We start from the raw sequence: 13,282 nt of genomic DNA on the forward strand, positions 1-13,282 counted from the left end.
GTGTGTGTGTGTGTGTGTGTGTGTGTGTGTGTGTGTGTGTGTGTGTTGCTTTCTTTCTGTGGCCAGGGAAGGCTTCACTGATTAGGTAACATTCAAATGACACAATTTACTGGTTTATTACATATAGGTCATGAGAGAACGAGGTGTCTGGTTGGTTCCTGGGCTTTTTACTTGAGCAACTGGAAACATGGAATTGCCACATACTGAGATGGGGGATGCCTTACGGGTACAGACCAAGTTCGGGAAGTTGATTTTGGTCATGTGATATCAAGTAGGCAGTTAAATACACCAATCTGGAATCCAGAGGAAAGGTTGAGACTGGAGATATAAATTTGGAAATCTTCAGCTCCTGGGTGTTTCAAAACCCAAGCTAGGTGTGACCACCAAGGGGATAAGTGTGGACAGAGGAGATTCGAGGACTGAGCCCTGGGCATGCCTCCACTGAAGGGTGAAAATGGTGAGGTGAAAATGGAGAAAGAATTGTTGATGAGGAAGGAGGGAAACCAAGAGAGCGGATACCTGGACACCAAGTGAAGAGAGTTTTTCAAGAGGAGGGAGTGAGCAACTGTGTAAAAACAATACTGATAGATGCTGAGTATAATGAGGCTCAAGAATTGACCATGAGATTTGGTTGTGTAGGGGTCAAGGCCCTCACCAGAACAGGTTCTATGGAGAGGAGGAAGGAGGGGAGGCAAAAGTTTGATGCCAGATTCTGAGAGAGACAGAGATGTTGTCTTAGTCATTGGGTACTGTTTTTGAAGAAACCAGCTATAAAAGACAGTTTGAATATGGACTAGATACTAGGAAACTATTGTTAATCTTTTAGAAGTGAAAATAGTAGTATAGTTATAATAATCTTAGTCTTGACAGATACCTACTTAAATGTGTAAGGGTGAAGGTTTGTGACGTCTGCAATTTATTTTCACACAGCTTAGCAAAAAACCATATATAAAAATATATTTATTTATTCAAATAGTATACAGAGAGAGTAGAATGTTAACATTGATTGCATTGGGTATATGATGTGTTCATTGCACTATTCTTTCAACTTTTTGATATGTTTGAAATGCCTCTTTATAGAAAATTTGGGAGAAAATACAGATTCTGGGCCTCGCTGGTGGCAAATGGAGCTTTTATTTTTATTTTTTTTTTAATTTTTTAACGTTTTTTATTTATTTTTGAGACAGAGAGAGACAGAGCATGAACGGGGGAGGGGCAGAGAGAGAGGGAGACACAGAATCGGAAGCAGGCTCCAGGCTCTGAGCTGTCAGCACAGAGCCTGACGCGGGGCTCGAACTCACGGACCGCGAGATCGTGACCTGGCCGAAGTCGGACGCTCAACCGACTGAGCCACCCAGGCGCCCCGCAAATGGAGCTTTTAAAAGGCCACAGGTGACTCTGCTATACCATCTAGGGATGAGATCCACTGATCCAATGCCCCACTGAGCATAAAGCCGAGGTGAAAATAGTTGAAAGACTTTCCAAAGGACAGAACAAAGGCTGAAATTCATGTTCCTTGGCTTCCAGTCCTGTGTTCTTTCTTATATATCCTTTAAAGGAATTTCCTAGATAAGAAACCTTACCCTCTTAAACACCTAAAACTATTTGTCAGCAAACTGCACAAGGTAAGGAAGGATTGGGGCACCTACAGGGTACTCAGTTGTTGAAGTCAGATTATCAAGAGGACTGAAAATTATTAGAGGGTGAAAAAACTATAAGGTACGAAGGGCAAGGGCAGTCCTAATTTTTACAAACTTGAATTGTATTGAAAAGCTAAATTTTCTCTTTTAAATAATTTTATTACTTTTAGTGAGTATAATCCATGAGATTGAATTTTATTTCACACATTTGTTAAGATTTAATATATAGACAAAATCATAGATGAGGAAAAAATCTGAAAGTCTTGATTGTTAGTTGGGGAATGGGGTTACAGATGAAGTTCCTAGTGTTGAAGGAGTTCCTTGCAGAGAGAAGTGAAGAACTGAAGATGCAGATTAGGTCCCAATGTTTAGTGGGAAAGGCATGAGTCTTGGCAGTCAGATAAAATCTGGGTTCGAATTCTGACTCTGCCATTTACTAGTTTTGTCACATTAGGCAACGTACGTGAGCACTCCAAATGAGTTATTCAGTCCCTCTTGCAGGCAACTGTGCTGGGTGCTCTGATAAGGCACGTTAACATAAGATACGCAAGGTCGTGCCCTCCTAGAAATCCAACAGATAATTAAGGAACGGGGGATATTCAGGTGGAGGTTCTAACCCTGAAGGGACTAAGAGCAGCTCTTAACCAGGAGGGGATGAAGTTGGGCCGGAAGAAGCAAAAGAAGGCAACACTTTAAGGAAATATGCGGGAGCCTGGTAGTCTGGAGCAGCTGAGAAACACATACATAGCCTGTGGCTTTAATGCAGGTGGCTGCGATTATTTAGTGAAAACAAGTATGGAAAGACCTAACTCTGCCCCGGAAGTAAGAGGCAAGGGTTGGAGCGCGAACCCTGAGCGCTTTTAAACTCCCTCTCTAGTAGAGAAAGGGAGTTCAGCCTCCACCACTACAAAGATAAAACAACTAGCTCATATCGAACACAAGCAAGAGACAGCGTCGGGTCTGGAGGTTTATTTGGGAGGGGTGGGGGGCGGCGTGGGGCGTGGCCTGGGGCAAATCATCACGTTCTCTTCCGGAACAGGCCTGTGCCCCGGAAGAAGTTGCTTGTTGAGTGCTTTTGGGCCGATTTCGGAGACTGTTGGGGGAGTTGTCGCCATGTTCCTGTCCGCGGTCACCTGTAAGTGGGGATGGAGGAGGCGGCAGGGACTGCGGCAAGGGCGGGAGGCCGTGACAGGCAGGCTTCGGGACGGTGCGGGTTTGAGGGCGCGCGCCGGTCGGGAACCTGCCGCTGCGACTTGCCAGGCCTTCAGGACTACAGCGTCCGGCATGCTCCGCGGCACTCCTCCGTGGGGCTTGGAGGTCTCTAGTGCTAGTTCTTCATCCCTTTGCGGTCGCAGGGACGGTCGTGTCTGGTCAGCAGGAGTGGGGTGCTTTCCCTGTCCTTCGTAGGGACGTGTCAGCAGAATCTCTGCACGTCCGAACTGGGGGGGGGAGAACCCTCAGAATTTTTATTCCACTCGTTTCAAACTCTGAAGACGAGGAAATGGCTTGAGAGAGGCAGTGACTAGGTCAATACAGCTGGGCTGGGAAAGAAGTGTTCTGGCTTCCCAATTCTGCACCAGGCCAACTGTTCGATTAGATTTAGTTTCCCTCCTCCACCTCATGTGGTTGCTGAAATTTGCATGGGTTAACTTGTCAAACCAGAGGCTTGTTCCAGTGCAAATATTTGCACCTAGAAGAGGAACATGTGGAGCAGATCTTAGAGCGATTTGAAAAGTAACCAGCCCCACTGAAAAGGGATTGTGCAAAGCATTACATCCAGAATTGTGTTGGTTTCATTGGATCTTTGTCTTCTTTCCAGAATCTTAGCGAGATCCCTACAAGCTAGGGAGTAGTTACTTGAGTGACAACCCATGGCATACTTCTATAACTTACATTATTTATTACAGACATATGAACTTTGCATAAGAAAGATAATAAATTGATATTTTCTTTTCTCTTTCAACCTTTCCTCTCTGCGAAAAAGTTGCCAAGAGCAAGTCAAAGTAAGTAAGGTTTTTCTTTCTTTTTTTTTTTTTTTAACTTGTTTATGTTAGATTTGTTTTTCCAGCCCCTGCCAATACATCCTTATATTAATTAAACTAAGCATTTGGTTTCAATTTTCTGAAAGTTGATTTGAGGATTACTTGGTGAATCGTTTTGGGTCTATGAACGCTTTCAGAAAATATTTTTCCCCCTGCCCAACTGATCTACTTAAGTGAGCCATTCAGATAAGTAAAGGAGCTCTTGCTCCCTTGTTCCTGAACAAACCATCAGGGTTCCCATGCTCTCTTTGGAATACTACCATATTTCTGTTTCTTCAAAGTCAGGTCGAAGGGCCATTTGTTTGGAGGCCACTACAGGAATCTAGCTGAACAAGCTGTGATTTGATTGAACTACAGAGACAGTTTCGATGAGTTGTGTGATCCTTTGCATTCATAGAATAAGCATTTCAAAAATAGCAAAGATTAAAGATTCCATGCTGTACCAGAGAGACTATAAATACCAAACTGGCATCTCAAAATAAAATTTGTAGACAATAACTGAAGTAAGATTTTCTGTGTTAAAAATAGGAGAATTATTTTCCAGAAAAAAAAAAAAAAAAAAGGAAAATTCTAAAGCAGGCTTTACTTACAACCCAAGACATATCACAAATCTTAAAACTAGGTTTTTGGATTAAAGTTAATGGAAAACATATAAGTTAGTGCTTTCTACCAAATAGCTTTTATTCATACAGCTTTTCCCACAATCCAGTTTATTTATGTTAGAATTCCCACGTCTAAATTATGTAGGAATCTCCAGTGCCTCTGGTTTCTTTAGAAACCCTGCCTCTCGGGGCGCCTGGGTGGCGCAGTCGGTTAAGCGTCCGACTTCAGCCAGGTCACGATCTCGCGGTCCGTGGGTTCGAGCCCCGCGTCAGGCTCTGGGCTGATGGCTCAGAGCCTGGAGCCTGAAAAAAATTTTGTGTCTCCCTATAAAAAAAAAGAAACCCTGCCTCTCACGTTCTTTGTATCCTTCTTATGACATCTGCCAAATATGTCTTACCTTATAGACTTTGTGTTCACCACTCACCTTCCATACTATACTGTTGGTTCCTGGAAGGGGCAGTTGCAGCCTTATAGAGCTTTGCATTTCCCACAGTGCTTTCCACAGAGTAAGCGCTTAATAGGTATTTGTTAAATCTTTTTGAATGAAGGACTAATTATTGTCTTTCTTTTTTTTTTATGTTTGTTTATTTTTGAGAAAGAGCGTGAGTGGGGGAGGGGCAGAGAAAGGGAGACACAGAATCTGAAGCAGGTTCCAGGCTCTGAGTTGTTGGCACAGAGCCCGACTTGGGGCTCGAACTCTTGAACTGTGAGATCATGACCTGAGCTGAAGTCGGACGCTCAACCGACTGAGCCACCCAGGTGCCCCTATGGCCTTTCTTAATTAACAAATATTGTGTACCTTTTATGTGTGAGGCACTGTGCTAGACATTGAAAGGGATGCAAAGATGTGTACTGTATTTTTTTTCATTTTACTTTTTTTTTTTACATTTATTTATTTTTGAGAGACAGGGAGAGACAGAGTGTGAGCAGGGGAGGGGCAGAGAGAGAGGGAGACACAGAATCAGAAGCAGGCTCCAGGTTCTGAGCTGTCAGCACAGAGCCCGACATGGGGCTTGAACCCACGAACCATGAGATCATGACCTGAGCCAAAGTCGGACACTTAACCGACTGAGCCACCCAGGCGCCCCGATGTGTAATGTATTATAGATGCTACAGATTCTCTTTGGAATAGTTAAGAAATAAGATAGCATGCTCTACATAGGGAAGCCAGACACACAAACAAGTAACAGTACAAGGGATTAGAAGGTCTAGTGAGGCAAAACATGAACTTTATGCTTTGGATGACTATAACTTAAACACAATATGAGGGAGAACAAGATTTTGCATGTTAATAGTGTAAAAGTTACCATCCTTTTATTTTGTCCCTGTCTAATTTTACTCTAATTACACACATCCTGGAAGATAGGGCTCTTTTGTGATAGCCAGCTTTATGATTTCTTGACTAGCCAGCTAGAGTTACCAGCACTTTTGTATTCGCGGCCCCCCCCCCCCCCACCGCCCTTCCTGACTTCTCCTTCTAAGAGGTGAGTGTCTGAGTCTGTTCCACAACGTGGTTTGATTGTTCTTGTTGCTTGGTTAGTTGATTGCCAAGGTATTCTATAATAGAACAGACCTTGGAAATCAGAACCATTGAAATTGTGATTTATGGAAAATGTAGGCTGTCTTAGAACTGAACCTTTTTGGGTTGATATCCCACAGCTAACACTACTGTACAGAGTTCTCAAAAGGTGTCGTCCTCCCACGACTGATTTTAGTTTATTTCCTCAGCTTATAATAGCTTATTTTTAAATCTTAGAACCATTCTGGTGAAAATGCTAAGCCAAGCTGGGACAGGTTACTCCTTCAACACTAAGAGAAGCCGACTACGGGAGAAACTGACTCTCTTACATTATGATCCAATTGGTAAGATTCAGATAAATTACTCCACAGTAAATTCAGATGCTTTCAGGGCCTGTTGCCCTTTCCAGACTGATGCTGAACGTCTTTTGGCCATTTTTGTGGCCCCTCTGACACTGTAGCATTCAGTCAGCAAGTATATGTTGAGTGTTTACTATGGTGCCACTTACTATCCCAGGTGGTGGGATACACCAGGACACCTTCAGGCCCAGTCCCTGCACTCTTGGTACATACAGTCTGTTTTGGAAGGGAGAGAAAAAAAAAAAAGAAAAAAAATGACGTTCTGCTGAGTTCTTTGAGAGACACAAGCAGGATGCTGAGATACACGATAAAGTTGGGGAGAGGCAGATTCCACCTTTGTCTTATTCTTGAATAGGATAGATCTGGTAAAGAAACCAGCTATGTAAACAGAATAGGTGATACTTTTCTGGAAACGGAAAGAAAAGAGTGTCTTCAGAAGGGGAGGGAATATTCTCCTGGGATCATTTAACTGTGCCAGGCAGTTAGGTCCCGATTTGAATTAAAGGAGTATGGTATCTATATATTGATGGAGGAAGTTAAGAAATGTCATTTGTACTCTCTGCTAAAATGCCATAATAAATGGTAACTTTAAATAGTCTCGGTAGGTAGAAGTATTTGTCCAGAAGAGACAAGTGTTTCCAAGGCAAGATTGCCTGCTTACAAAAGACAGCAGCTGATTGCTATTGGTAGAAGCCCAGTTTTGTTTTTGGGTTTTGTGAGCAGAGTTATGTGAAGTAAACTAGCAAACCAATGATTTATTTTAAAACTCCAGGCCATTTGCTTAATTTTTGTGCCCTTGATTCTGAACAGCCTCTTTATAAATGTTTCTTAGTAAGAACTGTACTGGAACTTCTGGGTTGGTGAACACGTATTGACTATGGGAGAGTGACCTGTGCGCCCCTTGCCCACACCTATGCGTCACTTCCATCTGACTGTTCCTGAGTTACTAATAACTGGTAGATCATGTCAGAATTTTCCTTCTTTTTTTAATCATGCTGTATTATCTTTAATTAAGTATAAAGACTTCCAATCATATCACCTACAGACCATTTTATCCACTGCTCTGGCCACCAGTCTCTTGTTTCTCTCTTCAGCAATGGTGAGGCAGACACCCTTTCCAAGGGGGAGAGAAAGCCACGGTTTGTTGCCTTTGCCAATAACAAAGATGTTGGAGAGCCAAGTGGCAAAGCTCTTGCATTGGCATCTTTCACGTCAGCTACATCAAAAGAACCAGGGTGTCTCTCTCTCTCTGTTGGTGATTATACCAATTCTTCCCAGGTTGGCATCCCTGGTCACCACTCACAGATTACCAGTGCCAAACTTGATGAAAGCAGTAACCTTTCCAGTCTCCACCATCAGTCTGAATGGTGTCCTTCACCTTGATGAGGGGATCAGCATAGCAGATGATGCAAGCATAATGGGTGACCAGGTGAGGGATTCCTTTTGTTCCCACAAAGATCTTTTTCACTTTGCACAACTGATACTTGGCCTCCTCAGGTGCAATATTATGAACAGCAAAGCAGCTCTTGGTGTCACAGATCCGACAGAAATTCTCCCCAGTCTTGTCAATGTTGATGTCATCCATAAAACCAGCAGGGTAGGTTGTTATCAGTTGGGATCTTGCCATCAATCTTGGTAAAATGCTGCATTCTGATCTTTATGTGCTGTGAGGGCATACTCAAGTCTGTTCCTTAGGAAAATGATGAGAGAGAGATATTCTCTCAGCTTATGGGGACCAGTAGATGGACAAGGGGCAAACACATCCGTTTATCCAGCATCCAGTCTTTGGAGCTGCTATGTGCTTCAGATGCTTCTTGGGACCACAAGCCGTGGCTGTACTGGGCATGAAAAGAGAGCAGAATTGAGCTGAATTGTAAGACACCCACTTGGTGATCAAGATTGAATCGGTACCAGAATCTTATTTCCCAAAATTAATCCATTATATAATGAAAGATACTTAACCTCATAATCAACTTTTTCATTAACTAAGAATAAGACTCTCACTTCTGGCCAAGATGGAATAATAGGAATCAAATTTCCCTTCCCACTGGAAACAACAACAAAAGGACAATATTTGCAATAAAAGACCATGATCCCTGAAAGAAAGGAAACAGACTAGTGCTTGTGAAAAACCAGACAAAATGGAAATTTCTGTCTTCTTTGCTTACCTACACAAGTCTCCTATCTTCAGATGTCATGAACACAAGCACCTATACTCTCCAGGCGATCTCCATGTTCTAGATGAAGAATTTTATGCAAAGGATTTTAATCAAGGACACAAAGCTAAAGTATGTTTCAGAACAAAGATTTGAACTGAAGACTCTCTGACTCTAAACCCCGGGCCCTAAATTATTCTGTGTAGGGACCTATGAATGGGAGGTTTTACGGGAGGCTAAAACCTACCTACCATTGCATGACTTCTGGGCAGGCATTAGTGCCAATCCTGACTAGCAGCTACATTCACAGCTGCCTTCAGAGTTTGTACAGAAGGTCTCATGACCGCTGTTGTACCATTCATTATGCTGCATTCATTCATCAATGTCTAAGAAAAATAAAAATAGTATCGCCTGCAAAAAAACCCACAAGGGCCCTTACCAGTGTGAGGAGCATATAAAAAAGACTCTTGAGAAGCCCAGTTGTCAGCTTAAAATTGGATGATTTCCATTCTTTAATGGAAATAAAATTCTCTGCCGTTTTTACAGTGTTAAAATTTCTGGTCATTCTTTGTCATAATATAAAAGGAGTTCTAGGTTTGTACCTGATGATTGGGAGTCTGAATTCTAGGATGTGACCACATATGGTAGAAAAATTATTACAATGGTAAGGTATGTCTCTTAGTCCTTTTGGGTTGCTATAACAAAATACCACAGACTAGGTGGCTTATAAACAACAGAAATTTATTACTCAGAGTTCTGGGGCCTGGGAAGTCCTAAGTTCAAGGTGCCTGCATGGCTGCTTTCTGGTGAAGGCCCTCTTCCTGGTTCACAGCCTGTGTCGTCATCTTGTCCTCACATGGAGGACAAGGGCAAGCAAGTATTGTGGGGTCTCCTAATAAAGCATTAATCCTGGTCATGAAAACTCTACCCTCGTGACCAAAGCACCTACCAGAGGCCTTGCTTCCTAATGCCATCGTATTGGGGGTTTAGGATTTCAACATATGAATTTGAGGGGGGGGGTACACAGATATTCAGACTATAGCTATATGATAGAGTTGGTGTGATTTTTTTTTCTCCTGATTTCTTTGTATCAGCTGGTAAAAGCTCAAAGTGATGAACTTTACAGAAAGTTAATTGTTTTTCTAGCATTTAGCTCTTTTAGAATTTATATTTAGGAACATGCACAACATTAATAAATGTTAGTTGAATAACCTTTTATGATATTTTCAGCATGAGAATGTATTGGGATTTTCATCCTTAGTACGGAGGTGTTAGGAACTTATTTGTCAAATTGATTTTAAGTTTTGAGATTGGAAAAGAATACTACAATAAACAGTTCTGATCATAAGTTGAAAGTAGGAGAAGACATCCATAAAAGACTGTTAGAACTTTTCTGATAAGGAATGGTCTAAGCCTTCACAGCACAACTTTGTCCTTTTCTGAAGAAGAGAATGTTCCGGGATAGTGGACTGCCTGGCTTTCTGCCCATCTACTGAATGCCCTGCAGGCTAGCATGATGATGTTTGCCTTGGGGCCTGCCCCATTGCCCAAGGTACCAAATAGCTTGGCAGTTCTCCCAACATATTTTACTGCAGTGAATAAATGACTAGTTTAAGGGTAATGTTTTGTTAGTCTGCTTTATAAAGGAAATCAGTAAGGAAACAGAAAAATTCCCAATTATTTGAACATTTCACAGTATACTCTGGCTAGAACCAGCCTGTCTTTTCAGACTCCTTTTCTTCATATAAAACCAGATGCTAATTTCCAAGGAGGAAGGACCAAATGCTGAGGCATAAGCTTATTAAACTTTGTTGAATATATGAAGGCTTATCGTAAAGGAAATGAAAACTTGTCATTTTTGATTCCTTGGATGACTAAACAAGACAATATAGACTTTAATTGAAGCAGAGTTGGTTTAGGTTAGACGTAAGGAAAGAACTTGACAGATTCATTCTTCTATGAATTCAGCAGCAAATATTTTGACAGAAAATTAATTTTTGTTTATGATCATGGATAGCGTGTATTATTTCAGCTCAACTGTGTATCTAGCAGCAACCCTGTGAGGGAGATGGACTTATCCCCCACACAGGGAAGCAAACTGATAGCAGAACATTTTGAGAAATTTGTCCAGGGACTCCCAGCAGATATAAGTGGTAGAGCCAAGGTTGGAACCCAATCTTTCCGACGCCAGGCTCCCTATTTTTTCTAGTACGTGGAGCCAAAGTAATCTTCCTAATTTTTTTTTTTTTTTTTTTTTTTTTTAATTAGGATCTTCCACTGGGGTCAGCCTAGCATTCAAGGCTATGGAGCACTACTGTCCTCTTACCTCTTACCACTGTTCCTTGGTACCAGATGTGTATTCCTTTTGTAGTTCATCCAAAGGCTGCTCTTTCGGGGACCAAACTTTCCCTGTCCGTGAGGTGTTCCCTTACCGGTCCAGTCCCTTCGATCTTTAGGGTCCTACTTCCTGGACACTCAGGGGCTCTGCTCATACTTCTATAAACTCCACATTGCTTAGCACAGTTCTGTGGACTGAAATATTTATTCTTTGGAGTAAGAGAATGAATTCAGTGAGTGAATCCGAAATTTTTCATGAATAAAGCCTTGCTTTACTGATCTTAGTCACTCCTATTCTGGGTAATTTAAATAGTCTCCTGATTGGTTACCAGTGAGATGGGTTCTGGTTTTCTTTTTAGCCATTTTTTTAGTTCCATGTAGAAAAACATGGAAACATTTTCTGCAGTGAATCATATTGTTTGATGGGAAACTATTGTGGTTTACCATTTTATAATGCTTTGTAGTCCCTCTTAGACTTTGAAGGAGCATCAATTTTTAAAATATTAGATATTTTTACTACACTTTACTACTTTTAAAATATTAGATAATTCAGAATATATTAAAAATACCTCTGTACAGTGTAATAATATATTTTGTTTTTTTTATTAACATAGATAAAATTCTGTTGACCGGTTAATAGTTTTGTTTTTTTTTTAATTTTTTAATGTTTGTTTATTTTCGATAGAGAGTGCAAGTGGGGGAGAGGCAGAGAGAGAGGGAGACACAGAATCTGAAGCAGGCTCCAGGTTCTGAACTGTCAGCAGAGTCTGATGCGGGGCTCGAACTCACGAACCGTGAGATCATGACCTGAGCTGAAGACTGACGCTTAACCGACTGAGCCACCCAGGTGCCCCCTGGCTAATAGTTTTTAAATCTGGCTGACCATCAGGATCATCTGAGGTTTTGTAAAAATGTAGATGTTCAGTCCTCACTCTAGATGTATTAGACCAGAATTAGGGTAGGGGTGGAGGTGAGAAGTAGGAATGTATTTTAATTAAGCTACCTAGCCTATTCTTAATCATAGAGAGCTTGGGAATCTCATGTATACAGTATCCATATTGATTATAGAAGAAGAAGAAAAACCGTAGTGAAATGTCTGTGTGATCGGGATAAGTGAGGGGTGTTGTGTTGTAGTCCTTTGAGTTCCTGGATCTTCCTGGGTGCATTGTTTGCTTTTGGATTTTTGGCCAGGAATAAGTAGGTGGTGAGAGACCGAGAGACAGAGGGAGAGAGAGATGTTGGAAGTTAATGGAGTACTATAAAGCATTACACGAACAGTGAAAACCTTACTGCCCAGCATCCAGTCTCTAGTCTTTCATCTGGGCAGTTAGTACTTTTGTGTTGGCTTTCTTTCAGAGAACTGTACTGTTTTGATATTTTCAGTAATGAGATTTTGGTTATAATTTTCATTCTTTTACCATACAAGAAAATCAGTTTTTGGGTATATTAAACCATCTCTGGAAAGTACAAGGTTTAATGTATATTTACTCTTCTGGCCAGACTGCCTTTTGCTTGGTCTGCTCAGTTCTTGCTGCTTTTTTTTCCTCAGTCCAGCTCTTAGTCTCTCTCCTGGAAGAGTGTTCATTAATTGGGTGAAGACATTGGATGTTTTCCATTTTTTGCTCCTAGTTTTGTTTGTTAATGTGGATATTTCACATTGAGTGAGATATGACCTTGTGGTGTCCCAGAGATGCCACTGATTGGCTGGTGAACCTTCCCTTGATTTCCTTACCATTTTCTCTAGGTTTCTTTGGCCTCTGGGATTGAGGAACCGAGTTTGCAAATCTGCTCCATCCTCATGTGAAAGGAATAGTAAAATAAGAGAAAAGAGAGTGCTTGTGGTCTGACACATATTTTTATTTAAAAATGATGATGATGCTTTTAGTTTTCTGCTACAACCCATTTTTCTCTTACAGTGAAAACAAAAGTCCTCTTTGTGGAACAGAAAAAAATACGCTCCCTCTAAACAATGGATTGAAAATGAATTTGATTTATAAATGAGAAGACTGAGGGCGGGATACTGATTCAGAAATTCTGCAGCGTGTAATAAAAGAAGAGGAAATGGCACGGAATCACTGCCTCCTGTGATTTGAAGGCCATTGTGAAGGAAAACAATGGACTGAAAGAAAGTTCTTCATATTAGGACATATATCATTGCATCACATTTATTTATCTTTCTGGATATTTTTATAGCCCTTAATAAAAAATATTAAAATAGCGTGTACTATTGTCTCTTAGTGATGTTTTCCCCCGCTCTTTGAAATAAAAAAAACAACTACATTACTAAAGAATAAGCATTGTTTCATATAAAAGAAAGTTTCCATAATGAAACTTGTGCAAGACTTTCCAGTCTGCTCGTCTTTGTACTTCATAGGAAAGGCAGAGTTGTTCTCCAGAGTGATCTTGAAAAAACTGTAATAACAGAGGTGGTAAGGGTGAACAGGAATAAGAAGGGGGCCAGCCTTGTAACATAAAAGGAATCATGAGAACTTTCATTTTGTTTTGTGCTTATATAATTAGGAAAAATGCCATTGGTCCATGTTCTCAAACTCTGGTCACTGAAACAGTAGTTAGGAGTTTCTAGGAATGCTTTGGACTCCCTTTATCTCTTAGATTTCCTTTTTAT

The 13,282-nt window shown here is 41.1% G+C and overlaps 2 protein-coding genes across 5 annotated transcripts in view; one reads left to right on the plus strand and one right to left on the minus strand.

Annotated features, from left to right (window-relative positions):
• Positions 1–62: 62 nt before the first annotated feature.
• MRPL33 (mitochondrial ribosomal protein L33) lies at positions 63–12,880 on the plus strand. Of its 3 annotated transcripts, XM_040496381.1 has the most exons (5): positions 2,680–2,775; positions 3,625–3,643; positions 6,042–6,148; positions 7,432–7,592; positions 12,573–12,880. In XM_040496381.1, exons 1-5 carry the CDS (start codon positions 2,754–2,756, stop codon positions 12,573–12,575), a joined length of 312 nt encoding a protein of 103 aa, XP_040352315.1. In that variant the 5' UTR covers positions 2,680–2,753; the 3' UTR covers positions 12,576–12,880. The 3 variants fall into 3 exon arrangements, with proteins under 3 accessions (XP_040352317.1, XP_040352315.1, XP_040352316.1); XM_040496383.1 differs by lacking the exons at positions 6,042–6,148; positions 7,432–7,592 and adding an exon at positions 63–457; XM_040496382.1 differs by lacking the exon at positions 7,432–7,592.
• The window catches only part of RBKS (ribokinase), a 101,951-nt gene continuing 95,594 nt past the window's right edge, over positions 6,926–13,282 (minus strand). Inside the window, exon 8 of one of the 2 annotated variants that reach the window (XM_040496376.1) lies at positions 6,926–8,001. In XM_040496376.1, coding sequence (XP_040352310.1) covers positions 7,885–8,001 — 117 coding nt within the window. In that variant the 3' untranslated portion in view covers positions 6,926–7,884. The remainder of the gene's footprint in view (positions 8,002–13,282) is intronic. The other variant, XM_040496378.1, reaches the window with a different exon arrangement.

Source organism: Herpailurus yagouaroundi, unplaced genomic scaffold (assembly GCF_014898765.1).
Source record: "Herpailurus yagouaroundi ecotype Mexico unplaced genomic scaffold, PumYag 188, whole genome shotgun sequence".
NCBI classification, from domain to species: Eukaryota; Metazoa; Chordata; class Mammalia; order Carnivora; family Felidae; genus Herpailurus; species Herpailurus yagouaroundi.

Bases quoted from the DNA above. Each gene is read 5' to 3' on its own strand.
- MRPL33 (XM_040496381.1), top strand. From the start codon at position 2,754: ATGTTCCTGTCCGCGGTCACCT. The intron at 6,149-7,431 runs GTAAGATTCAGA...TGATTATACCAA, and splicing joins CTTACATTATGATCCAATTG to TTCTTCCCAGGTTGGCATCC.